The 26,324-nt window shown below is 43.7% G+C and overlaps 2 protein-coding genes across 4 annotated transcripts in view; one reads left to right on the forward strand and one right to left on the reverse strand.

Moving 5' to 3' along the window:
• The window catches only part of PIN4 (peptidylprolyl cis/trans isomerase, NIMA-interacting 4), a 1,195,450-nt gene that overhangs the window by 123,783 nt on the left and 1,045,343 nt on the right, over positions 1-26,324 (forward strand). The window lies entirely within an intron of this gene.
• HDAC8 (histone deacetylase 8) overlaps positions 16,932-26,324 on the reverse strand; it is a 250,811-nt gene continuing 241,418 nt past the window's right edge. For both annotated transcript variants that reach the window (XM_065915296.1, XM_065915297.1), the window contains one exon: positions 16,932-17,490. In XM_065915296.1, the coding sequence (XP_065771368.1) occupies positions 17,468-17,490 (23 nt within the window). In that variant the 3' untranslated portion in view covers positions 16,932-17,467. The remainder of the gene's footprint in view (positions 17,491-26,324) is intronic.

Below are 26,324 nucleotides of genomic sequence, written 5' to 3' on the forward strand. Positions count from 1 at the left end.
TATTGTTAAAATTATTTGTGCATAGAAAAAATATTAGAAGAAAATATACCAAAATGAGGACTTCCCTGGAGGTCCAGTGGTTAAGATTCTGTGCTTCCAATGCAGGGGACATGGGTTTGATCCCTGTCTGGGGACTAAGATCCCACGCACTGCAGGGCAAGGCCCCCCAAAAAGTATCTAAAGGGAAAAAAAACTAGAAACAAAAACAAAATACCAAATTGTTAGCAGTGATTATAATTGAATGGTGGGATTATGCATGATATTTTAAAAATATTTTTCTGCCATAAGATTATATTATTTTCTCCCATAACTTGAAAATCTTCATAATTTTAAAAGTGCATAATCAGTACAATCTCACTGGTGTTAAAAGTATGGCTGTAAATTGAAAAAAATGGGAAGGAAATATATTAAAATATTAAGTTTTTATATTAAGTGGCAAAGGATTATGGGTAATTTCTCCTTTTTTCTTGAGTTTTACATAATGTGATTTTATTGCTTTTATAATTAAAATAAAATAAATATGTACAAATGGCATAGGATCCGATTTTTGTTAAAAATGTATATATATGTGTGTGTATGTGCAGGTGCATTAAGTAATAATAAAATACTCCAAAATGTGGTTGTCTCTGGGTGATGGGATTATGGGTGATTTATGTTTTCTCTCTCTTTCTTTAAAAACTATACTATACTGAAGTATAGTTAATTTACAGTGTGTTGGTTTCAGATACACTGTTTTCTCTTTTATACACGATTTCATGATGTTCCAATTTTTTTACATCTCTCATGTATTATGTTTTAATTGTTAAAACTATAAAAAAGAATTCAATACTGAAGTATTTGTGGGAAGAAAGAGCATGTCTGAGATTTGCTTTAAAATATTCCAGTGGGGATGGGAGAAAAGTGGGTGAGGATATAGAAAAAAATAAGATAATTGTTGAAGAGGGTACATGGACCTTCATTATAATGTTTAATTGTGATTATATTTGAAAAGTTCCACAAATACTGTTTAAAAAACATTCTCATATCCATTGTTTTTTAAATTTTATGACAACTTTATGGGGTTGATTATCTCCATTTTGTAGAAAACTAAGATTTAAAGAATTGAAGTCACTTGCCCTACATGTCACACAACTTGGAAGTGAGGGAGTGATCTTGACTTGGGGCTCCTCACTCCAAGTCCAGGGCTCCCCACCACATCTCAGTTGCTGCTGCTGCTTTTTTTTTTTTGGCTGCACTGGATCTTTGTTGCTCCTCATGGGCTTTCTCTAGTTGTGGAGAGCAGGGGCTACTCTCTAGTTGTGGTGTGAGGGCCTCTCATCGTGGTGGCTACTCTTGCTGTGGAGCATGGGCACTAGGGTGTGGGTTTCAGTAGTTGCAGAGTGTGGGTTCAGTGTGGTGCACCGGCTTAGTTGCTCTGTGGCACGTGGAATCTTCCTGGACCAGGGTTTGAACCTCTGTCCCCTGCATTGGGAGGTGGGTTTTTAACCACTGGACCACCAGGGAAGTCCTGCTTCTTTTTAATAATTAAAAATAATTAACATTTCATCTGGTGATAAATGTCAAAATTGTTCCCTACACAGAATTGGGACATAACAGAAAAGCACCAGGAGGAAAACAGCATAACCTACTGGCATCATAGTTAACCCTTTGATGTCCGGTCATGCAGACTTTATCCTGACTGCCTCTTACTCCAGAGGTAATGGGTGGAGCAAACATAGTACAAGCATTAACAGTGCTGTTATTCCTAATGGGCTAGTGAGTGAAGCTGCAGCTGTCTGGGGATCCATTTATGTGTGGAGGCCTCAAGAGATGGTGACTACTAGCCACCTCTTCCCATTCTTCCCTGTTGCCCCCTCCAGATACTGCAATCTGGACCACAGTTCTTCCTTATATTCTTCCTTCTCCTGAAAGATCTCAAGAACTGCAAGTCCAATTGGGGAAAGTTGGGGTGGCCCTTCTTCCCTTACTTCATCTGGAGACCCTGCCCAGAAGCCCCCTTTGGGCTCCTGTGAGTCTGCAACCACATCGAGTATGATTGTGCCTCCATTTCCCCATCTGGAAGATGCTAGTGAGAATAGCAGACTGGTTGGCCTCTGCCAGGGAGTGATGAGCTAATGTCTGTAGTGCTTTCCAGTCCCTCGGAGCAAGGTGCCGGAGCCTCCCTAGCGCCTTGCCTGCTGCTGCCAGCCTGAGTGAGCGCCTGGTCCTGGCTGCCCTGTGCTGAGGGAGCGGCCGCATTCCTCTGCCCCAGGCCAGTGGGCTTGGACTGGCACTCACTTCTGCTCCTGTGTTAAAAAAAAAAAAAAGGTCAGGGGAGGATTTAAAAGAAGAGAAGATGAATAAGAAGAGCAGAATAAGGGAACAAGATTAGTTCTGGGGAAAAGGCCTTGAGAAACAGAACACTGAGAACAGAGCAGAGAGATAACAGGGCATCTTTGGGCACATGCCTATCAGCTTCGCGAAGACTGTAGCCTTGATTTCCTGTTTACACAAGTGGATGGGGGAGCTTTGGAAAGGGCCAACAAATGAGGCCAGTTGAATTGATTCCCTACTTGATTTCCTGTTATTTATGGGAAATAAATGGGAAAATCGCAAATATATATGGGCTTCCCTGGTAGCTCAGATGGTAAAGAATCTGTCTGCAATGTAGAAGACCCTGGTTCGATTTCTGGGTAGGGAATATCCCCTGGAGGAGGGCATGACAACCTACTCCAGTATTCTTGCCTGGAGAATCCCCGTGGATAGAGAAGCCAAGACTAAGCAAGAAAGCACAGCACAAGAAATATATACAAACAGCTTCGGCCACCCAGCCTCACATCCTTCATGGCTCTGCCCGCTCCAGGCTTTGGAGATGTCATTCCAATACATGCCCCTTTGCTCTACTTCCTCCTGGGATTTAACTCTCTAGGAAGGCAGCACTATCATCCCCATATTAGAGAGAAGGGCATTGAAGCCCACAGAGGTGAAATAATAGGCCCAGATTGCAAAGCTAGTAAGTGGCAGAGCAGGGATGTACAGCCCGGTGGGACTCACTCCTCAAGTCAAACTCTCCTACTAGGCTCCCTGCTCCTCTGTTATCAGTGTCTATGCTCTTCTTGCTGCTAGAACAGATGCTCAGCCTCACCCATTGCAGTCAGTGGTCAGTGTGTATGTCGCTAGAAACTAATCATGGCCCAGGTTGAGGAAGAGACCCTTGGTGGGGAGTCCAGTTAGGGGTTGTGGCAGGAGTTTCCAGGGATGAGGTTCCAGGTGAGAGATGGCTGCAGCCCGAGGATGGCAAAGAGGACTCTCAAAAATATTACCTAGAACTGCCATATGACCCAGCAATACCACTTCTAGGCATACACACTGAGGAATCCAGATCTGAAAGAGACACGTGCACCCCAATGTTCATCGCAGCACTGTTTATAATAGCCAGGACATGGAAGCAACCCAGATGCCCATCAGCAGATGAATGGATAAGGAAGCTGTGGTACATATACACCATGGAATATTACTCAGCCGTTAAAAAGAATTCATTTGAATCAGTTCTAATGAGATGGATGAAACTGGAGCCCATTATACAGAGTGAAGTAAGCCAGAAAGATAAAGATCATTACAGTATACTAACACATATATACGGAATTTAGATAGATGGTGGCGATAACCCTATATGCAAAACAGGAAAAGAGACACAGAAGTACAGAACAGACTTTTGAACTCTGGGGGAGAACGTGAGGGTGGGAGGTTTTGAAAGAACAGCATGTATATTATCTATGGTGAAACGGACCACCAGCCCAGGTGGGATACATGAGTCAGGTGCTCGGGCCTGGTGCACTGGGAGGACCCTGAGGAGTCGGGTGGGGAGGGAGGTGGGAGGGGGGATCGGGATGGGGAATACGCGTAACTATATGGCTGATTCATGTCAATGTATGACAAAACCCACTGAAATGTTGTAAAGTGATTGGCCTCCAACTAATAAAATAATATTTAAAAAAAAAAAAATATTACCTAGGGAAAAGCACAAGATTCAAAGGGAGGGAGAAAGATGCTGGTGTCAGGAACAAAGAAACAGCTGAGCCGGCCAAGCCCTGGGCCGTTAGGGTAACAGCAGTGGAGTTGGAGGCCTTGGGAAGGTGTGAGGCTTTTTGCGGAGGAAGAGAAACTCTGCTTTAAACATGTTTAGTTTAAGCTGTTGGCAGAACATCCAAGTGGAAATAGCTTGCACACAGCCAGGAATATAGGACTGGAAAGAAAGTGTGAGGTTGTGTCATAAAGAGCAATCGGCAGGATGACTTTTGGCCAAACTGTGGGGAACTTTCCTCTTCCCGTCTCCACCAGCATAGAGAGGGGCTTTCTCCTCAGGCACAGGAGCTGGTGCTGCAGGGCAGTGCTCAGTTCCTCTGCCTGTCGCTGCCCCTCTAGCCCAGCACAATTGTGGCCACATGCTTCAAATCCCTAAAGGGTGGTATGAGGGGATCTCAGTTCGTAAGTTTTCCCAGGTCATGGAGTGACAGGGGTCTCATCTTACTTTGCTAAATACATTTTGCCAGGTCTTCCCTTGTTTAACTTCAGCTTCTAGGATACAAGTCTTTGGGGTCTTGTATGTTCTCTCTTTTCTGCCACCCGCCATTTTCAGGTCAACGTGGTGTCTCTCAGCTGACTTCATCCCTCAAAAGATGAGGCCATTTTAGTGGCCTTGCTTCCGGCAGCATCAGGCTGAAACTGCTCCCTTTACCTGAGCCCTGAGGTGATATGGCAGCCCCTTGGCCCTCAGTCTATGCTAGGAGCACTTCCCTGCCCTCACCTCTCTTGGGCTATGGGGTCCTGCCCTCTCAGCCTCCCAATATCTGATCACACCTGAGACCTCAAAACTTCCACTCCTTGTCCATCATGGACCCCAGTTTTCCTCTAATCAGAGCCCCGCTGGCATGGAGAAGTCTCCCATCTTGGATCAGTAGCACCGATTGCCTCTGGGGTTGGCTCAGACAATCATGACGGTGTGAATGGGGTTAGGGTGCATTTCACATGTACAGCCTCAGGGAATGGAGATTTCCATGGATCCCCAAAGCCAAAGATGCTTAACCTTCTAGGGATCAGAAATCAGAGCTGGAGATAGATGGAGGATGTAAGGTAGCTCAGGGAGTCAGGGAGCAGACTCTGCTGCCAGCCATGAAAAGAAGACAACAGGCCCAGTGACCCAAGATCCCTCTGCTGCCTCCATACCAAGACGGTGCCCCTCATACCCAGTCTCTTTGTGCCAATCACAAAAAGGCACTTCCTCTGGGAGGACCTATTAGAAACAGGTGCTGCTCCCTCTAGCTTTTACATAACCCTCATCCCAGGGCATTTGGCTTTGCAGGAGGAACACAAGGTGAATTTTCAGGGTCCTTGTGTGGATAGACCTGCATAAGCATGCTTGGAGGCCCTGCAAAGAAATGACTTTGGATGAGCATATGGCTGAGGTTCCTGCAGTGGCCCAGCACCCCTAAGAACACCACTTCAGGGGAATTTTATCCCTCCTAGCTCTGATGAAAAACATTAATGGTAACGTTTCCTGGACACTTACTAGGTGACACAACCTCACTGTTCTTGCTGCTGCTGCTAAGTCGCTTCAGTCATGTCCGACTCTGCGACTCCATAGATGGCAGCCCACCAGGCTCCACCATCCCTGGGATTCTCCAGGCAAGAACACTAGAGTGGGCTGCCATTTCCTTCTCCAATGCATGAAAGTGAAAAGTGAAAGTGAAGTCGCTCAGTCGTGTCCAACTCTTCGCGACCCCATGGACTGCAGCCTACCAGGCTCCTCCGTCCATGGGATTTTCCGGGCAAGAGTACTGTTCTTAGCATTCCGTATTTATTCTCTCCTAGAATCCCCACAATAAACTGAGGTGCTAGGTGATTACTATTGTAGTCATCTCTATTTTGCTGATAGGAAAATGTAGGCACAGATGTTAGGCAGCTTGCTGACATCTTACATCTTGCTTGTTCTGCACTGAGGATTCAAACCAGACCCCAGAGCCTCGCTGGTAACCAAAGGGCCTCACTGCCTTCTAAGTCATACCTGCTGGGACCTGCCCCTTTTAGGTCCTAAAGGCCTCTCCCACCTGTGAGCAAGATCAGTTGATACCCCTCCCCCAGTGTGAGGTTGTGGCTATTATTATCAATCCCATTTTACAGAAGGAGGCTCAGAGAGGGGAGGCAACCTTACCAAGGTCACACAGCTAGCAAATGAGCATGCCAGAGTTGGAATCCAGTTCTGCCTGCTCCCATCTCCCTTCCTTGCTCTCTAGCTACCCCCTCATGCCTAGGTTTTTGCCTTTCCTCAAAACTCGAGATCTGGTATGGCCTGGAGAGATGGCCTCATCTGAACCTCACACTGCTATAGAGGAGGAAACTAGCACTGCTTTGCTATCTTGTTAGAGTCAGAAGAGAAGAGACAGACTGAGCATAAAGAAATGTACTCAATGGAGAGAGAAGGAGGGAGCAAAAGAGCAAGAGGGTGAGTGCCTGGGAAGAAAACAAGGCAAGGAAAAGAAATCAAACGAGAAAGAGAAAGGCCCAAAGTGGGGTGAAGTCCTAAGTGACCAGCCATCTGGAAGCAGCGGTGAGCTTGGCGGGGGCGTGTGTTTGTGAAGCAGGGGAGCCAGACCAACAGGTGCAAGGGCCCAGCTGCTGCCAGCCAAGAACTGTCCGGGCTCTGTGCCCAACCGGAAAGAAGGCACGTCCCCCACAGAAGACTTCTCCAGGGGGGCTGGGCTAGGGCAAACTCTCAGCCAGCCTGGTGGGGCTTACCCCCAAAGCCTTCCTTGGGATGAGGAAGCTTCCCACAGCCCCTTTGCATTTGCTTCAAACTGCTCAGACCTGCCTGCTCTGAGGGGATGGGTAAATGCCAATTCATGCTGCCACCAGCTTGAAACATGGGACGGAAACATGGGGAAGTGGAAATGCCCACCCAGACCTGACTGGTCACCTTTTCAGTCAGCCTGAGGCCTGACTGAGTCTGATGTCCAGAGTCCAGGTCTTTGCCATCGGACTGACCTTTGTTCAAGACCTGAGGCTGTCACTTCCTAGCTGCGTGACATTGGACAAGTGACTTTAGCTTATTGGGCCTCAGTTTCCTTCCATGTAAAGTGGGAGAAGTAAGAATACCTACCTTATGAGGCTGTGCCAGGGTCGAATGAGATAATGTCTGTGGCTATAAACTCTCAAGTGCTATACACATGTGAGTAATTACTCTTCTCTGACCCCTGTTCCCTGCTGCTTGGGGGATGGAGTCAGCCTTCCAATCCGAGTCCAGTTCCAAGCTTGACTTCACCTCCTTGGCCCTGTTTTCCTCATTGTCACATATGCCTGTGTGGGAAGTCAGGCCTCCTGACCCATCGGGGTGGGCTAGGGGCTGGTTGCTGTTCCTATGCAGTGGTTCCTTCAGGCCACAGACATGAACTGAGCCCCTGCTCATCCCTGTTTTGGTCATCAAGGCCTCAGAGGGGACCATGGTGCCAATTTGACCCTGAAGGAGTTCCCAATACAGTTGGGGGGATAGAAAAGCAGGCTGATCAAACCAAGCGGGAGATAGGAAGAGGTGACATCTGAGGCGAAGGCCAGCATTCACCAGGTGTTGGGGACAGCATATGCAAAGGCATTAATGGGAACTAGGAGACCAGCACAGGATGGGGCTAGTAAGGTCACAGGAGTTGGACTTCAATGCCATGTTAAGAAATTCAGCCTTGATGTGCTCACTGAGGGTGACGTGGGCAGATTATATGTGGAGCCTGGTACAGTTTGTTACTCAGTAAAGTATGTGCATTGCCCCAACCTTCTCCATCCACCCTCCAACCCCATCAGCAGGCAGTTGAGCTGAACCCTAAGCGTACAGGAGAGATCTCAGCTCTTTCTCTTGAATTCAGGCCGATAAGGCACTTGATCCCCTGTTTCCCATTCCACCCACCCCACTCTCTGCCAGCTTCCCAAGCTCAGTAAATGGCGCCTCTAGTCACTATGTTTCTCAGGTCCAAACCTCGTCTTTCCCACCGTATGTTCAGTTGATCAGCAGATTCTGTCAGCTCTCTCTAAAATATATCCAGTAGTCAGATCACTTCTGACCACTTCCACAGCCACAACTCTGGTCCAAGTCACTGTCATCTCTCACTCTCTTTTAAAAAAATTTTTTTTAAATTGAAGTATAGTAAATTTACAGCGCTGTGTTAATTTCAAGTGTACAGCAAAGTGGTTCAGTTATACATATATAGCCACTGTCATCTCTTACCTAGATCAGTGCTGCAGTTTCCTGATTGGTCTCTTTGCTCCTCCATTCTGTTCTCTACAAAGCAGCCAGAGGGATCCTGTCCTTCTCTGCTCAGGAGGCTCCAGCAGCTCTCCATCTCCCACAGGGCAAAGATGGAAATCCTAATAGTACCTGTAGGACCTTGGCCCTTCTACTTCTCCACATTTTCCCCTCCTTCCCACTACGCCCCCCCCCCCCATTCCCTTTACTTTAGGCACACTGGCCTTGATGTTTTCACAGGTGACAAGGTGGTTTCTGTCTCAGGCGCTTTGCATTTTGCTGTTCCCTCTGATTGGAATACTTTCCAAGAGAGCCACATGGCTTGTCAGCTCACTGCATTCAGGTCTTGGCTCAATGTCACCTCTTCATATGGGCCTTCTCTGGGCACCCTATCAGCAACCCTGTCACTCTCAACTCTTGCCTTGTTTTTTCTCCATAGCACTGATCACCAGTTACCATATTTATCTGTCTGTCCAGCTAGAATGCACGCTCTATCAGGGTAGAGATTTCTGTGTTTTGTTCACTTTTGAATCTCTGATGATCAGTATACTACTTGGCACATAGCAGATGTTCAAATATCTGTTGAATGAAGGAATGGCTGAGCCAGGGAGTCTAGCTTCTGGGTGTGGGAGAGAGAAGTTGCAGGAGAATCAGAAGTGACATGGGGCAGAGATTAGCCAAATAGGCTCAGGAGTGGAATATGAAACAGATTCTGCAGAATATTCCTCAAAGGAGAAAAAGATATGAATGAAAGTCAGATGGAGGCTGCTACGTAGGGGAGAGCGTAGTAATTCATGGGCAGAGCGGGTAGGGCTAGAAGGATGGCAGTTGCCCTTCTCTCCTGCCTTCTATGCTTGTAACCCCAGAACCATGCCATGGAGCTGACAGGCACCTTCAGAGGAGGAGGTCCAGTCAGCCGAAAAGCTTCTGGGCAGTAGCCACCAGCCTGGCAGAGAAGCAAGCCAGGGAATACTGGAGAAGACCTTGACAAATGATAGTTGTCCCTGTCCCCTTCCCCTCACCCCTGCCCCCAGTATACAGCTGTGATTTTGGTGGTTTCTCTTCCATTTGTCTACATTCACAGACACACATAAACATTATTTCCACCTCTCAGTTTAATTTTCATTCTTACCCTTATTTTGTCTTTATTTCCAACTAATACAAACCCATGCCCTCCTTGCCACTCACAGTGTGGATTCCAGTTGATAGACATTTGAGTCATTTCCACCTTTTGACTATTATGAAGAGTTCTGCTATGAATACTCATGTACAAATATTTAAATTTAGGTGACTTTCTGGGGGAAGATGTGTTGGAACTGCACTGGATGTTGAGAGTTAGCCTGGGCACCTGGGGGCACCAGGAGGAGCTGACAGTCATTGCTTTCCCTTCAGCTCCTCACCACATTCACCTGAGTCCTACTATGTGCTGGTCAGGAGTTCAGGAGTGGTGACATGAATACAGGTGGGAAAGGTCTTGAGTGTAATGGAAGAAACAGATAGTTAAATAATAACTTACTGCTAAGCATATAAAAACATGTCCAACTCCACTAATAAAATCAGAGCAACCAAAATTGAAACAACAAACATTTCTGGTGATCAAAATCCATCACCTGTTTTGTTTGTTTTTAATGCCCACACCCTTTGATCCAGCAGTTCCATTTTAACAAATGTATCATAAGAAAATAATACAACAAATGTGCAAGAGTGTAAGAGAGCATCTTCATTGCAAAAATTTTTCTTTGAGGCAAAATTCACATAACATAAAATTAGTCATTTTAAAGCCAGTAATTTGGTGGCATTTGGTGTTGCACAACCACCACCTCTGTCTAGATTCAAAATACTTTTATTATCTCAAAATAAAATCCGTGCCCATTAAACAGTTACTCCTCATTTCCCCCTCTGTCCAGACAACAACCAATCTGCTTTCTGTCCTTATGCTTTTGCTTATTCTCAATGTTTCATATAAATGGAATCATATGCTGTGCGACTTTTGGTGTCTGGCTTCTTTCACTTACCATGATTTTTTGAGTACTGTAACATGTATCCATACTTCATTCTTTTTTATGGCAGAATAATATTTCACTATATGCATGTGCCACAATTTGTTCATTCATTCATCTATTGGTAACATTTGAGTCATTTCCACCTTTTGACTATTATGAAGAGTCCTGCTATGAATACTCATGTGCAAGTATTTGAATATCTGTTTTCAATTCTTTTGGGTCATATACCTAGGACTAGAATTGGTAGATCAAATGGTAATTCTATGTTTAACTTGTTGAGGACTGCCAAACTGTTTTCCATAGTGGCTGCACCGTTTTACATCCCTATGGCAATATACGAAGGCTCCAATTTCTCCACATCTTCATATCCTCTTGTTATTTTCTGTTTTATTTTTATTATAGCCATTCAAATAGGAATAAACTGGCAACTCGTGGTTTTGATTTGCATTTCCCTAATGATGAATTCTGGAGAAGGCAATGGCAACCCACTCCAGTACTCTTGCCTGGAAAATCCATGGACGGAGGAGCCTGATAGGCTGCAGTCCATGGGGTCGCGAAGAGTCGGACACGACTGAGCGACTTCACTTTCACTTTTCACTTTCATGCATTGGAGAAGGAAATGGCAACCCACTCTAGTGTTCTTGCCTGGAGAATCCCAGGGGTGGTGGAGTCTGGTGGGCTGCCGTCTATGGGGTCACACAGAGTCAGACACGACTGAAGTGACTTAGCAGCAGCAGCAGCAGCAGCAATGACTAATTCAGTGTTTTTATTTGTAAGGAAAAATGAGAATATTCTAAATGTTCAGCATTAAGGGACAGGTTAAACAAATTTTGGAGCATCCATATAATGTGACCACTTTAAGAGATCAGGTATGCCTGATTTTTTGGTATGTCTGAAATATGTCATAGTAAAAGATAATATGATAGTTCTTTATGGATTGATATGGAAAACTGTTCATAGCATATAACGAAGTGAGAAAAATCAGGTTACCAGACAGGATGATTTCATTTGTTAAAAAAAAATGTCAAGTGGTCATATATGCATAATGCCAGCTCCCTAGGGTCAGGGATTATTGTCTGCTTTGTCCACAGATATAACCCCAGTGCCTGTCACTCTGCATGGTACATAGCAGGTAGTCAATATATATTTATGGGAAAAAATGAAAAAAGTCTGGAGACATAAACACCAAACTGCTAATAGTGGTGTTTGTTGAGGTATGGTGTTATGAAGAAACCATTTTCTTATTGTTTGAATGTTTTCCTTGAGGCATCTATTGCAAAAAAATTTTAAAAAAAAGGTCTTTCCATTACTCTCTCTCTCACCAAGTAAGAAAGGCACTGTAGGCCAGTTGAGGGAGGAAAGCATTAGGGCTCCTTCCATCAGAAGTAAACAGAGGCTTCTCAGCCACTTTGGAGCTGAGCCTCAGCAGGCTCACTTCAGTTATACCAGTGGCTACAGCGATCTTTTTAAAATGCAAATCTGATCAAGCCACTCTTTGGCTTAAAAGTCTCTGATGGCTTCTTACCTGCAGGATCAAGTCTCGCCTCCTCTACCTGGCACAGAGGCCCTTTGTGACTGGCCCCTGCTATTTTCCTTCTTGTCACTCACTAATATATCTCAGTTTTTTCTTATGGAAATTTAAAAGCACATAAAAGTAGAGAGAATAGTACATCCAACCTCCATGTGTCCATCAAACATGAAGCTTCAACAATGATCAACATTTTTCAAATTTTGTTTCATTTATCTCGACCTACTTCCTGCTGCCACACACCCATACACTTGCCCCTTCTGGAGTAATTTTAAAGAAACCCCAGATATATTATTTCACCTGTAAATACTTCACTTTGTATCTTTAAGAGTTGAGGACTTAGATAAATATATAACTACCATGCTGTTATCATACTTAACAAAATTATCAATAATTTTTTAACATCACCTAGTCTCTGTCCAAATTTCCCCTATTGTCTGAAAAACATCTTTTCACAGTTGATTTACTTGAATAGTCTAATATTCTGTGTTCCAGAAGCACTGAACTGCTTGTCACTTCCCTAAATTTCATGTGCTTTTGCCTGAAATGTCTGCTCCAGATGCTTGCTCCAAGATCAGCTTAAGTATTGTAGCCTTCACGATTGCCCCAGTCTAGATTGCCTGTCCCATTTCTGTGTCCTGTAATACCCAGAATGTGAAACATTGCTTTGTCTCACTGTGTAGGTATGTACGTAGGTATGTATGGAGAATTACAGGTGCCAGGTACTATGTCCAGCACTGGGGTACAGCAACGAAACTGCCAAAGTTCCCACCCTCTGAGGTCATGTGTGTGTGTGTGTGTGTGTGTGTGTGTGTAGGAATAAAAAAGAATAAGATAATAGTAAACGGTATGAAAATAATGGTATTTTGGAACAAAGAGAGCAAGGTGGCTACTTTAGATGGCATGGCTAAAAGGAGCCAGTCTGGGCAAGAGCTGAGCATTGCAGGTGAAAGTACTAGCCTGTGCAGAGACCCTAAAGTGAGGGCCTTGGATGGTTCCCATCTTCAAAGGCACTATTCATGTCTGTCTTTACATTTGCAGCTCTCAAAACCTTTGGTAGGTAGCTTTCAAAACACTGTTGAGTATTGAGAATCTAGTAATAGCTATGTCTCTTTGCCCCAGAACAATGTACCAATGCACAACCACATTAATTTGCATTCTCTTCCCCTAATTCCTGAAGCCAGAGATTGTCGAGAAGATTCTTTGCCTAGATTCTTTGCCTTTGCATTTAGGGCAGGAACAGTGTCTGATAATTGACATCTAATATGTAGGCTAAATGTGCTTTCTTCCATGATCTCTTTGATCCCTCAAAATCTGTCAATAAGGTAGTACAGGGAGTATCTCCATTTGATGGATGAGGGGAATAAGGCTTACAGAGAGCATTTCTTGGCCAAAGTCACACAGTTAGTGAGTAACAGGGAGGGGAGTCAAACTCAGGCAGGTTGAGGCCAAAGTGTATATGCGCTGCTGGTCAGCTTGTGGCCCAGCACTGAGCAGGTTTGGGGACTCATCCTTGGCCAAGGTTGGGGAGGAAGAGCTGCTGGAGTTTTCCATGCAGGGGCTTAGAGATGTCAAAATCTGATTAGCCTGTTCTTTCTCTTCCCTCTCTCTGTCCCCCTCTTCTTTCTCCTCCTTCCTTTTTTGTTGAATCACAATATTTGATTTTCTTTTATTTTTTTCCATTTATTTTTATTAGTTGGAGGCTAATTACTTTATAGTATTGTAGTGGTTTTCTTATAAAGAAGTTTTTCTGCCTTAGAAAGATTCTTTTAAATATAAAATTGGAAATATACCCCTCTTTCTGTGACAGTTCACAATGAAGGCAGCAGAGGCAGATCCACCCCCTCCCCCCAAAGGGAAACTGGCTTGGGATTTTTCCATTGGCTGTTTTCCCCATTGGCTTTTAAAATACACACACACACACACACACACACACACACACACACACACACACACAGATATATATTTACTTTGGGGGGAGGACAAGGTAGTACATTCATATGATTCAAAAATCAAAAGATACAAAAAGGAACATAGTGCAAGCCTCCCTTACTCCTCTGCCACCTTCCACCTGGTTTTCCTGCCTGAAGTGCAGGAAACTGAGGTGCTCCAGTTTCTTGTGTCTCTTTCCAGAGATGTTTTATGCAAATAAAGGCATATCCTATATATATGTATATATACTTTTTAAAGGGTTATTTTCTAAACCTTGAGTTGTGAACGCAGCCTAAAGCTCTCTTTTGGTCTTTCTGGCCTCTCTGTGTTGCTTGATGAGAGATAGTGAAGGCCTGTGGGTCTCCTGGGAGCCCTGGGTTTTCCTCAGAGGTTGGTCTTTCCAGGCCCATTTTTCTGGCAGGCCTTCCTGCACACAAGACTTTAGGTTCTTTTCAAAGTCCTTTCATCTAAGATAATTCATCAAGCACTCACAATAGCCCATGAAGTGCGGGAATTAGTCGTCCCACTTTACAGGGATAAGGAAACAGACCCAGAAAGGTCGAGTAACTTGCTGAAAAGCACACAAGTACTTACTGTTTTTGATGTGAGGGAAGGGTTGCAGAGCAGTATGAGGCTTGGTCCAGCTTGGACTTTGGAAGCAAGAAGAAAGTTGTTTACTCCAAAGTCACAGTTTAAAAATATTTTAGTGGCACTCAGTGTGGGGTTGAGGGGGAGGGAACGATGGGGAAGTAAGGAAACTTGTAGTTCTGGCTGGGTTGGCTTCCTGGCTCTGCCACTAACAAGGGGCAAGTTACTTCACAGTTTGGGGCCTCAGTTTGCTAATCTATAGAGTAGAGATGATAATACCCACCCAGCCAGGTGGATAGTGACATAGTGTAAATAAAAGTGATTTGTAAAATGGGGTATATTCTAAGCCTTGCTTTGCATTATTACTATGGTTATGATGGTTGGTCCTTTTGGGCAAAAGGGCGGATGTTTCCTGAAGGGAAGGTAGGCTCAAACTGGGTACAACGTTGCCCTTCCCTCAAGCCACCTTATTTAAAAAGACCCTCTCTGGCTGAGTGAATTGTAGATCAGGAGCCTCTAGCCAGACCAGTCTTCCTTGCCAGCTCAGAACCTCCTGGGCTGTTAGAACAGCCCTGGGGCCTAAGCACAAACTCTTCCTCAGTAGGTGTCTTGAATTTACTTTGATCTGTAACTTTACCTGCAGATCAATTCTTTTTATAAGGAGTTTATGTATTTATTTTTCCTATTACAAAACTAGACCATGCTTAATAAGAAAACTGGGAAAATATTGAAAAGTAGAAGAAACCAAAATTAAACCATCCTTATATCTTCTTCCTCCACAGAAGCCCACCTCAGTTAATATCTTGGTGTATTTCCTTTTAGTCTTTTTTTCTCTAGGCACTTAAGATAATTCTTAGCAAAGAAATACTTTTTTCTTTTTTAAAACAGCTTTACTGAGGGTGTAATGGATAGACCAAAAGATGCACATATTTAATGTGTATAATTTGATGAGTTTAGACTGAGCAGAATAACTCTGTCTTGTTTGTTTTGAGAATACCATTTTTGTTTGGTATTTTAATTGTAAAAAATGGAAAACGATTCCTAGTTCCATCTATGAGATTTTTTTTTTGCCTAACATTTTAACAATGGAATGAAAAGGAATCCTGAAGGCCATTGAGGTGGTGCCATCTCTCAGAACAGGCCTGGCCTAGGTTCAGCAGCTCACTCTGGGGCTCAGCCAGCAGAGCCAGTGCTGGTGAGAAGGTAGCCCTGGCTGCCCAGTGGGAAAGGGCTCCTTCTGGTTCAGGCCCATTCCTCTTGAAAGGAAAATGAAGCACTAGTATTCACCACTTTACCCTGTGGTTTTGTCTTGTGGCTGAGTCCTTCACAGGAATTTGGGTGATGACTTTGGAAGGTGGGTCCCTTAGGAAGGATTTGGATATCAGACCCAGCAAGCTTTTGAAAGGACAAACCTTGGCGGGTGGTTCTTCATAGGCTGGGAATTCAGAGTTTTTATTTGTCTTCCTTGGCCTCCCCCACACCCCCACCTGCCCCATTCAGTGCCTCCTCCCTCTTCTATTTTTTAAAATCTTACATTTTAGTATAAGTAAAATTATCCTTAAGCTGAGTGTATAATTAGAATTGTGGGCATTTGAAGTGACTGGTATTCCTAGCCGTCCAGGTACCCCAATGCTGTTTAATAAAAGTTTGGCTATTCCCATCCCAGGGAGGCCTGGCGTGCTGTAGTCCATGGGGTTGCAAAGATTTGGACACGACTGAGCAACTGAACTGAACTGAACTGATTCCCATCCCGGGACATGTTCAAGGCTTTTTCCACTCCCTTCTGCGGAATGCCCTTCCTCCTCTCAGTAGCCCGGAGAAATACAACATCCTACAAGGCCCGGTTCAAATATCATCCCCTTTGAAATGCTCTGGGATGCTGCCCTGGCCTGGTAGGTTGCTCTCTTCTCAGTACTCTCAGAGTTCAGAACTCCTGTTCGTTACAGAGCATGAAGCATGTTGGGATCTGGTTCTTTCTCTCCTTCTTTGCCTTGTCTGGGAGTCCCTAGATGGCCAGGATGGGGTTGTGTCCTTGTCTCCCATCCAAGTCCCAGTAGCTGTAGGAGCTGCATAAATACTTGGCGAATCAAATTCCAAAATTGTGACATTTGGCTGTCACTTCTGTTTTCTTATCTCTCTTGAGACCCCATCTGCATTTTGCCATCTTTTCTTTGCCTTTGAGGTTATAGGAAAACCAACATCACAACTGTATCCCATTTTCATCAAGCGTGCTTGATGGGAAGTAGCCTCTTTTCATCAAGATGTCCCTCTTGGATCTGACCTGCCACCTGCTCTTCCCATCGCTGAGTCACTCCTGAGGCAGGATAGCTTCTCTCTGGGGAGCCAGCAAGGCCTTCCCCATGGTTGCAGCACCTGTATTCCTGTGAGCTCTGGTCAGGCCCCAGCAAAGGTCAGAGCTTGGCTTTCTGTCCCCAGGACTTACTGGAAGACACACTAGTTCCTCAGCAGGATCCAGCACTCAGAGTCACCCTATCAGGCTGGGGCAGAGCAGAACAGGGAAGCAGCAGGGTTAGTCTTTATACTTCAGTGAGAGGAAATGTTCACAACTATGTGCTGTCAGTGGTACTTTACAATGAGGAAAATGGAAGAGAAGTAGGTTTGCAAAGATTTTATTAAAAAACAAAATAAATTCATAATCCTGAAAACAACACAGGTGGATTTCTCCCCATCTGTGACCAGATCCCTCTCCCCCAAGGTTCCACCTGGATGATCCTGAGGCCCAAACCCTGCCTCTCAGCTCCCCACTGCCCCACCAACTGCCAACCAAATCTCCATGCTTTCCTCCAGCTTCTGATCTTTCTCCTTTAAGAAAATAAAAATACCCCCTCCCCAACTTGCCTAAAAATAACTTTCAAAGATTAAAAACGGCAACTGTGTGTTTTTTAAAAATAAACACTTTAAATGTTGGAAATGTTTGTCTTCCCCTAGGTCTAGTTGAGGCCTCTGAGGTGCCTGCCTGCCTCATGCTAGGAGGCCAGCTGCCACTTGGTGCCCCTTGGAAATTTTCAGGAAGTAATTTCTTCCAAATTTCCCCTGCAGTCACAAATTCCACACACTGCTTGCATAAACACGCTGTCTTCATTATAGGCACTGCTCTTTGGCTCTGGAAATTTGATCTCTTTTTGTCAACTAGACCACATGCTTCAGATTCCCTGCAAACAGGAGAGAAAACAAAATTCAAATTCAAGTAACATATGTGAACTATACCTCAATAAAGCTGTTAAAAAAGGCACTTTCATTTTGGGGCTTGTTCTTTTGCTGTCCTTGGGAACCCTGAGACCCCTCCTCCCCAACATAGGAACAAGCTCAGGGTAGGCTGCTGGATGGTGAGAGACATCTGGTCCAGTTACCCCAGCAACCACCAGCCACCCACCAGGCATGTGAGTGAGGCCTTGGACAGCTGGCTGACTGCAGCGCTAGGTGAACTCAGCCAAAACCAGAAGAACCGCTCAGCTGAACCCAGCCCTATCGCCAACTCACAAAGTCATGAGCTAAGCAAATGGTTGTTTTAAGCCACACACACACACACAAATTTGGGTAATACTTTTCAGAGTCAACTGCATCAAATCTTTCCGCACCCCCAACCTTTCTTCCCCCACTTAGCAAGGTACAACCCTTTTAGCATTTTCTCTCATGAGCACCTGTGAAAGATGAATTGGGAATTTTCCCCTACTCTCAGGTCTAAGAATCTTTGAGGGAAAAGCAACCACTTGAAATCCTACAGGACTGGTCCCTCCACAGTCTTCTTCTTGACCTACTTCCCCAAGCCAAAATACTGGGCTCCAAACCCTACTGACCACTTCTACTCTAAAACAGGAAGGATGTTCCATGAGAGCAAGGACCTAGCTGTCTTACTTTTGGTTGATATCTAGCACAGTGTCTCACACATAGTAGGTGCTCAATAAATGGATGAATGGAAAAAAGGAAGGATAGAAAAATCAGCACCCACTTGCCTATCTAGTTTAATTTAAATACAGTATTAAACATACAGTAAAAGTGATTTTCTTTGCTATGTGCAATTCTATGATTTTTAACACACGTCAAGATTCTTAAGACAGATTGGTCCCATTACTCACCAAAATTTCCTCTGCTTTCTTTTTGTAGTCACATCCTCCTCTCCCCCTCTTGCCACCTGGCAATACTGACCTATTCTCCATCACTGTTTAAGTGTTGTCTTTCTGAGAATGTCATATAAATGGAATCATCAATTTTAAGACTGGATTCTTTCAAGCAGCATAATGCCTTTGATTTTCATGAAAATTTTTAGCATATCAATAGTTTATTCCTTTTGGGGGGCAGTACTTAACTTTATAATTTTAAAATTACTATAGATTTATAGGAAGTTGTAAAAAAAACTACCAAGAAGTAGCCTTCACCAAGTTTTTCCAAGTGGCAATATCTTACATAATTATTATTTAATATCAAACCCAGGAAATTGACACTGGTATAATTCACAGACCATATTTAAATTTTGCCAGTTTTATATGCACTTATTTGTGTGTGTGTGTATATTCTATGAAATTTTTATCACATGTGTAAATTCGTATAACCCCCACCGCAAGAGGGCTTCCCTCATAGCTCAGTTAGTAAAGAATCCACCTGCAATGCAGGAGACCCCAGTTTGATTCCTGGGTCAGGAAGATCCCCTGGAGAAGGGATAGGCTACCCACTCTAGTATTCTTGGGCTTCTCTTATGGCTCAGCTGGTAAAGAATCCGCCTTCAATGCAGGAGACCTGGGTTTGATCCCTGGGTTGGGAAGATCCTCTGGAGAAGGGAAAGGCTACCCATTCCAGTATTCTGGCCTGGAGAATTACAGGGACTGTGTCCATGGGGTCACAGAGAATAGGACACGACTGAGTGACTTTCACTTTCATTTTCCACCACAAGAAGATACAGAACTATTCCATCACCACAAGATCTCCCTCAAGCCACCTTGTTAACTCCCCTCCACTCCTTATCTTTAAGCCCTGGCAACCATTAATCTGATCCCTAGGTCTATAACTTTGTAATTTCAAGAATGTTATATAAATGGACTCATACAGTATATAACATTTTGAGATTTTTTTTCCCTCACTCAGCACAATGCCCTTTAAGATCCATTAAGGCTGTTATGTGCATTAAGCTGGTTCCTTTTTATTTGCTGAGTAGTGTTCCATGGTATGTACATAGCACAGTTTGTTTAACTACTTACTCATTGAAGGATATCTGGGCTATTCCCAGTTACATATATTTATGTGTATTTTATACACACACACGCACACACACACACATACATAAAGCTGCTATGAACATTCACGAACATGTTTTTGTGTAAACACACTTTTCATTTCTCTAGAATAAATGCCCAAGAATGCAACTGTGGGGCCCTATGGTAATAACATGTTTAATTTTATAAGGAACTGTCAAACTGTTTTTTAGAGTGGCCATACTATTTTGTATCCCCACCAACACTGTATGAAGGATCTAGTTTCTCAGCATTCTTGTTAACATTTGGTGGTGTCACTAGTTTTTATTTTGACCATTCTGATAGGTAGGGATCTCTCATTGTGGTCTCAATTTGCATTTTCCTAATGGCCAATAATATTGAATATCATTTCATGCACTTATTTGCTGTCTGTATATCCTCTTCATGTCTTATTAATTTAATTTTTTTTACTGTTGAGTTTGGAGAATTCTTTATATATTCTAGATATAAATCTGTTGTTGGATATATGATTTGCAAGCATTTTATCTCAGTATATAATTTGTCTTCGCATTCTTCTTTTTTGGTCAAGTCATGTGGCTTGTGGGATCTTAGTTCTCTGACCAGGGATTAAACCCAGGCCCTTGGCAGAGACAGTGTAGAGTCCTAAACCACTGGACTGCCAGGGAATTCTGATTTTTCATTCTTCAAACTTTTGCAAAGCAAAAGTTAATTTTTTGGATCATGACTTGGGTGTTTTCAACCCTTAAGTTCATAATCTCTGGATACTCTTTGATTCTTCATCTTTTACTCTCCACATCTTATGAGTTGCCAGATCTAACCTCAAGATGTCTTCCAAATCTGTTCTCTCTTTTCTGTTCCCCTCTCTCCACCTCAGTCAGAGCTCTCGTCACTCAGGTTACTGCACAAGACTTTTAACTGGTGCTCCCACTTCTGGAGCTGTCCCCCACACAATTCTAGCTGTGATCACATGCCTCCTCTGCTTCATAATAACTTCAGCAGCTCCTGAGCACCTATGAATGAAATCTAACACCTTAGCTTACATGTGTCCCATCCATACTTTCCCATTTCCATGTGAGCCTTTGCAATGTGTTGTTGAACTCTGCTGAGGAGACCTGCTGAAGCGAGAGTGCTTCCATCTATAAGAACATCCAGAGCTTGATGAATGAGTGAGTGCACAGTTGAACAAAATCCCATGTCCGAGTGTACCAATGACACGTGTTCACAGAAAGGAAAGGTGGGTGTTGTGTCTCTATTGCTCTGTCTCACTCTCTAGTTACATTTGGAGGCAATTAAGAAAAACAACAGAAATAGTTTCCACCAAAAGTTGATGATGAGCAATATTGAGTTTGGGTAACAATGAAAATGTAAGCTTAAATAATGCCCATTGTTTTCCCCTCACATCTAGCTTTTCCAGCAGTGGGTGGCAGCCTGAGAAAATTCTAAAGGCCAGCATGGTCTGCAGCCTGGAGAGACACAGAGTACAGATCAGAGGGGCAAACTCAAATGTCTATAGAGGCCAAGAATATACTGGATGTCAGTAGAACAGACTGGGGGTAAGACACATGGATCCCTCTGGATCCTATTTCTTTTCCCTACTTTGCAGAATGGCATGAATGTAAGAAATCATTTCCTTTTTTCTTAATTCTATTACAAAAGAAAACAACACCAAAATGGTGTCAGCAAGATGAGAAATGGAAACTCACAGTTGGCCTAGAGTAGGAGATACAACAGGGAAAGGTGGAATTTGTGGCAAACAGGAGGGTACCTGCTCACAAAGGGGGCAGCTGCTACTTGGTTCCAGCCATTCACTAGTGAGCAGGAATGTGGGTCAGATCTTTCCACTTTCCAAGAGAAGTCAGACATTCACATCTTTATACAGAGTTTTCATAGTATGAAATGTGGACAACTGCTTTAAATGTTTAAAGAATATCACGTGGCACATTAATCTGTGAGGCTAAACAAAACAATTTTGGAGACAAGATGTGGCTCACAGGCTCCTAGTTTGTGATCTCTGGGATAGTTCTTATACCCATAGCACCCCATTTCACTCTCAAGTATCTTGGTTTTGACAATACATTATATCCTCATCCTGACTCTGATGTACAAGAAGGTGTACTGAACTGGGACTCAGGAGGCTTGGGTTCTATTGATTCATCGACTGACTGATTCATTTGTTCATTCATTTATTCAATCAACATTTATTGAGTATCTATTCTTTGCTAGTACTAGGTGCTTGTGAGCACTCTACTCTTTTTCATTGTTGCTGCTAATTAATAACTTTATTTTTGGAGCAGTTTTAGGTTTACAGAAAAACTGAGCAGAAAGTGTGGAGACCTCTCATATTCCTCTGTTCCTCATCTCCCCCAGGAGGCAATTTCCCCTATTAACATTTTGCATTAGTATGTACATTTTTTATAGCTGATGAATGAATATTGATACATTATTATTTAGTCCATAGTTTACATTAGGGCTCACTCTTGGTGTTGTACAGGCCTATGAGTTTTGAAAAGTGTATAATATTATGTATCCATCATCACAGTATCACACAGAATAGTTTCACTGCTCTAAAATTCTTATGCTCCACCTATTCATCCCTCCCTTCCTTTCCTTAACCCCATTGCAGCCACTGATACTTTTACTGTCTTTATAGTTTTGTCTTTTCAAGAGTGTCATATGGCTAAAATCATGCAGTATGTAGCCTTTTGAGAATGGCTTCCTTTACTAAGTGATACACATTTAACATTATTCTACATTTTGTCACTTAATAGCTCATTTCTTTTTAGAGCTGAAAAATATTCCATTGTCTGAATGTACCATAGTTTATCCATTCACCTACTGAAGGACATCTTCGTTGCTTCCAAGCTTTGGCAATTATGAATAAAGCTGCTACAGACACTCATGTGCAGAATTTTGTGTGGACATGAGTTTTCATCTTGTTTGAATAAATGGCAAGGAGCGGGACTCTATCTTAAAACTATGTTTTAGTTTTGTAAAAATGGCTGTACTAGCTTGCATTCCCACCAGCAATGAATGAGTTCCTGTTGCTCTACATCCTTGTCAACATTTGGTGGTGTCATTGTTTTGGTTTTAGTTATTCTATTAGGTATGTAGTGGAACTCATTGTTTTAATTTGTAATTCCTTAGTGACATGATAGTGAGCATACCTTAATGTACTTAACTGCCACCTGTGTAGCTTCTTTGGTAAGGAGTGTATTAAGATCTTTGGCCCATTTTTTGGATTAGGTTGTTTTCTTATTGTGGAGTTTTAAGAATTCTTTGTATGTTTTGGCTAACTGTCCTTATTGGATATGTGTTTTGCAAGAATTTCTCCCAGTCTGTGGCTTGTCTTTTTATTCTCATAATTTTTAGTCTTTTTAATGTAGAGCAGTGCTGTCCAATAGAACTTTCTGGGATGATGGAAATGTTCTATATCTATGCTGCCCAATATGATAGCCACTAATTACCCATGGCTATTGAGCACTTGGGACTTCCCTGGTGGCTCAGAGGGTAAAGCGTCTGCCTTCAATGCAGGAGACCTGGGTTCGATCCTTGGGTGGGGAAGAACCCCTGGAGAAGGAAATGGCAACCCACTTCAGTATTCTTGCCTGGAAAACCCCATGGATGGAGAAGCCTGGTGGGCTACAGTCCATGGAGTCACAAAGAGTTGGACACGACTGAGTGACTTCACTATTGAGCACTTGAAACATGGCCAGTGCAAATGAGGAACTGAATTTTAAATTTAATTTTAATAACTTAAATTCAAATGGTCACATGTGGCCAGTGGTGACCATATTGGACAGTACAGATATAGAACAGTTCCCTTTTGCTTTTTTTTCTTCATGACATTGACTGGGGTCATTCTTATTTGCTCTTTCATTTATAACCTCCCTTTCAATCCATTAGGAAGTCCTGTCAATTCTACCTCCACAATATTTTCTAAATTCACACACTTCCTTCCAACCTTCACTGTGATAACTTTACTCCAAGCCACTGTCACCCCTTGCATGGACAACTCTAATAGCCTCAACATTGGTCTTCTTGCTTCCATCCTTGCCACCTACAACCCTTCCTCTATATAGCAGCATGATTATTTTGTTAAAACTTAGGTCAGATCACATTACTTGTATGCTTAAAGCCCTCTAAGGCTTCCAATCACACCTAGAATAAAATTCAAACTACTTAGCTACCAAGCTCTGCAGGGTCTGGCCCTGTCCCTGGTCTCTTGTCTGCCTCTGCCCTCTTTGCACTCTCTGTTCTGGCCACATGGGACTTCTTTGTGTTATTGAAACACACTAGTCATTTTCCCCTCTTAGGGCTCTCCCTTCTTTGCACATGTTATTCCTTCCACCTAGCATGCTCTGTTCCTGGATATTCTCATTCCTGACTCTTCTTATCACTTAGGTCTCAATCCAAAAATCACCTCTGAGAGGCCTGATGACTACCTAGTCTAAGTTGCCACCCCCAGTCACTCATTTTCTGCCACATCACTCTATTTTCTTCACTTAGAACACCAAACGCATCTTGTGAGGGATGTGTTAATCTTGTTCATCACTATTGTTAGCCACTTTGACAGCGCACAGGAATCAATCAAACAGTATTCACTGAAAGATACAGTTCTTGCCATTAAGGAGCTCTCAGTCTAGCAAGGAAAGCATATATGGAGACAAACACATCATAGTCCATAGCAATAAGACCATATAATACCAGTCTGTACAGAGTGCTGAGGGCATTTGAAGAGAGGGCATGGAAATCTTCATGGAGGAGGTGTCATCTTGAAGGGCAAATGAAGAGAGAATGTATCAGGCAGGAGGAACAGAGCAGGATATATAAAAGCACCTGCAAAGTTTTTATGGCCAGAGCACAGAATGAGGGTCAGGGACAGGTGTGTGTGTGTGTGTGTGTGTGTGTGTGTGTGTGTGTGTGTGTGTGTGCACGTGCAATGAGGCTGGAGAGATTGTTGGAGGTCAGATCATCAAGGGTGTGGCAGGCCATAGTCTTATCCTAGAGGCGATGTGGAGTCTCCAAACAATTTTAAGATGGGGAGGAGTCCCATCTAGTGTGATCTAGGGCTAGAGTAAGTTCCCTAGTAGCTACCTCATTACACCAGGCTTGAGGGTCTCACTCTTTACCTGGGAACAGTGGCAGAACAAAGGATTTCTAGGAAGCCTTGGGTATGTGCTGAAATGGATGGGTGATTTTAGTTTTTAGCTCTTAATTGTCAACTATATTGTTTGTCTTGGAATGTAGATCCCTCTTGTCATCAGAAAGCCTTTCAATGACAATTAGTATAACCACCAGTTACCACTTGTTTGCCTCTGACCTGAAATAGAACCTGAGGCTGTGAATTAATCTCACCAGGCTTCTGGCATCTATAGGATATCAGCACTTAAAGGATAGTACCCTGATGTTTTGGGTGCTCCGGTCTTAACTTGCAAGGGACTATTGCAGTCTCAAACTGAATTGAAGCGATTTCTAAAATAGCCTATGATTCATTTTTTCTCCCCCCCTGTGCCTAAATCTGCTGGCTCCATGTGGAGGGATAGGCACCAGTAACTGGAGAGGTGACATCACAGGAGTGGGCTGCATGCCTGCCAGCCAGGCAGCTTGTGGAGCTCAGCCTCAAGCAGTCTATCTGCTGGGCTGGGCGATGCCTCCCAGCCACTTTGGAGTCATAGCTCTAAGTTCTTTGGTCCATGAGCTTTCTCCACATTTCTTTTTCAGACAAAAACTCTGGGCTGGGAAATCTAGGATAATGGGAATAGCAGCAGCAGGAAGAATAATACAGCCTTACATCTGTATAATGATTTAGAGTTGTGAAAGCCATTTGCTCCATTTTGCTCTTCCCAAACAGCAGTGGGAAATGGAAGCTGGGGTTTTAGGCCTGAACTGGGGTTGCACAAAAGAACAAAGTGCTAACATTCCCTGTTCTCCACAAGGTACACCATGATTGGGCCTTGGACGCCACCAGAAGGTCAGAGAGATTCCTTTCAGTTTCTAGGTGCTTCCTGGAAGAGTAATTCTCCAGGACAAACTGCCTGGCAGGCACAATCTATGAACCATGCCATCCTGATGGAGCCAGCAAGTAGTGCCAGTCCCAGCACTGCCAACTCTTTCTGTGCACCCTGGCTTACAGTCCCCATGGTCCCAAAAAGCTTTTACTGGAGCCAAAGTCATGGCCTCTAACTGTGGAGGCCTGAAGGTAGGGTGTGTCTTGAACATCTGGAAATGCCAACAGCTGCCAGGGTAGCTCAAGGGCCCGTGAAAAGAAAAAACACCAACATATCAGTCATCGTTGTGGATCCTGCAGTGAAGAGTCACTGAGCCTTCCTGTGAATAGCTGAGAAGTGGGATGAAGGGATTCTTTCCTTGGAGAAGCCATAAAATAGTTCTGCAGTGGTATCATGTTGGCTTTGTGATCTTCAAGTTCCTGGTCTTAGTATAGCTTGGTGTCTCCAGTGCTCCACTGCTATCACTAGCATAAGAAGTCTCCCCGCCTGACTCCCCTCTCCTGCTCCTCCATGCATCATGGCTGCCAGGCTGGACACCAAAGGGGTGGCATACTCTTGCTTGGCCTTCTTGGTTTTAGATTAAATTTCAGTGTCACTGTGTGTGCATGTGTGCCTGTGTGTGTGTGATGGTGGTGGTGGGGCCTGGCGGGGGGTGGGGTGGACATGACAAACCCACAGATGCTTAACAGTATTGTGAGGGTGGAAGTTGCTGTGGCTGCTGTAGCTGCCATCACCGTCACCATCACCACTATGTGAATTTAGAAAGACCCA

The sequence above is a fragment of the Muntiacus reevesi genome, chromosome X, assembly GCF_963930625.1.
Source record: "Muntiacus reevesi chromosome X, mMunRee1.1, whole genome shotgun sequence".
Lineage (NCBI taxonomy): Eukaryota > Metazoa > Chordata > Mammalia > Artiodactyla > Cervidae > Muntiacus > Muntiacus reevesi.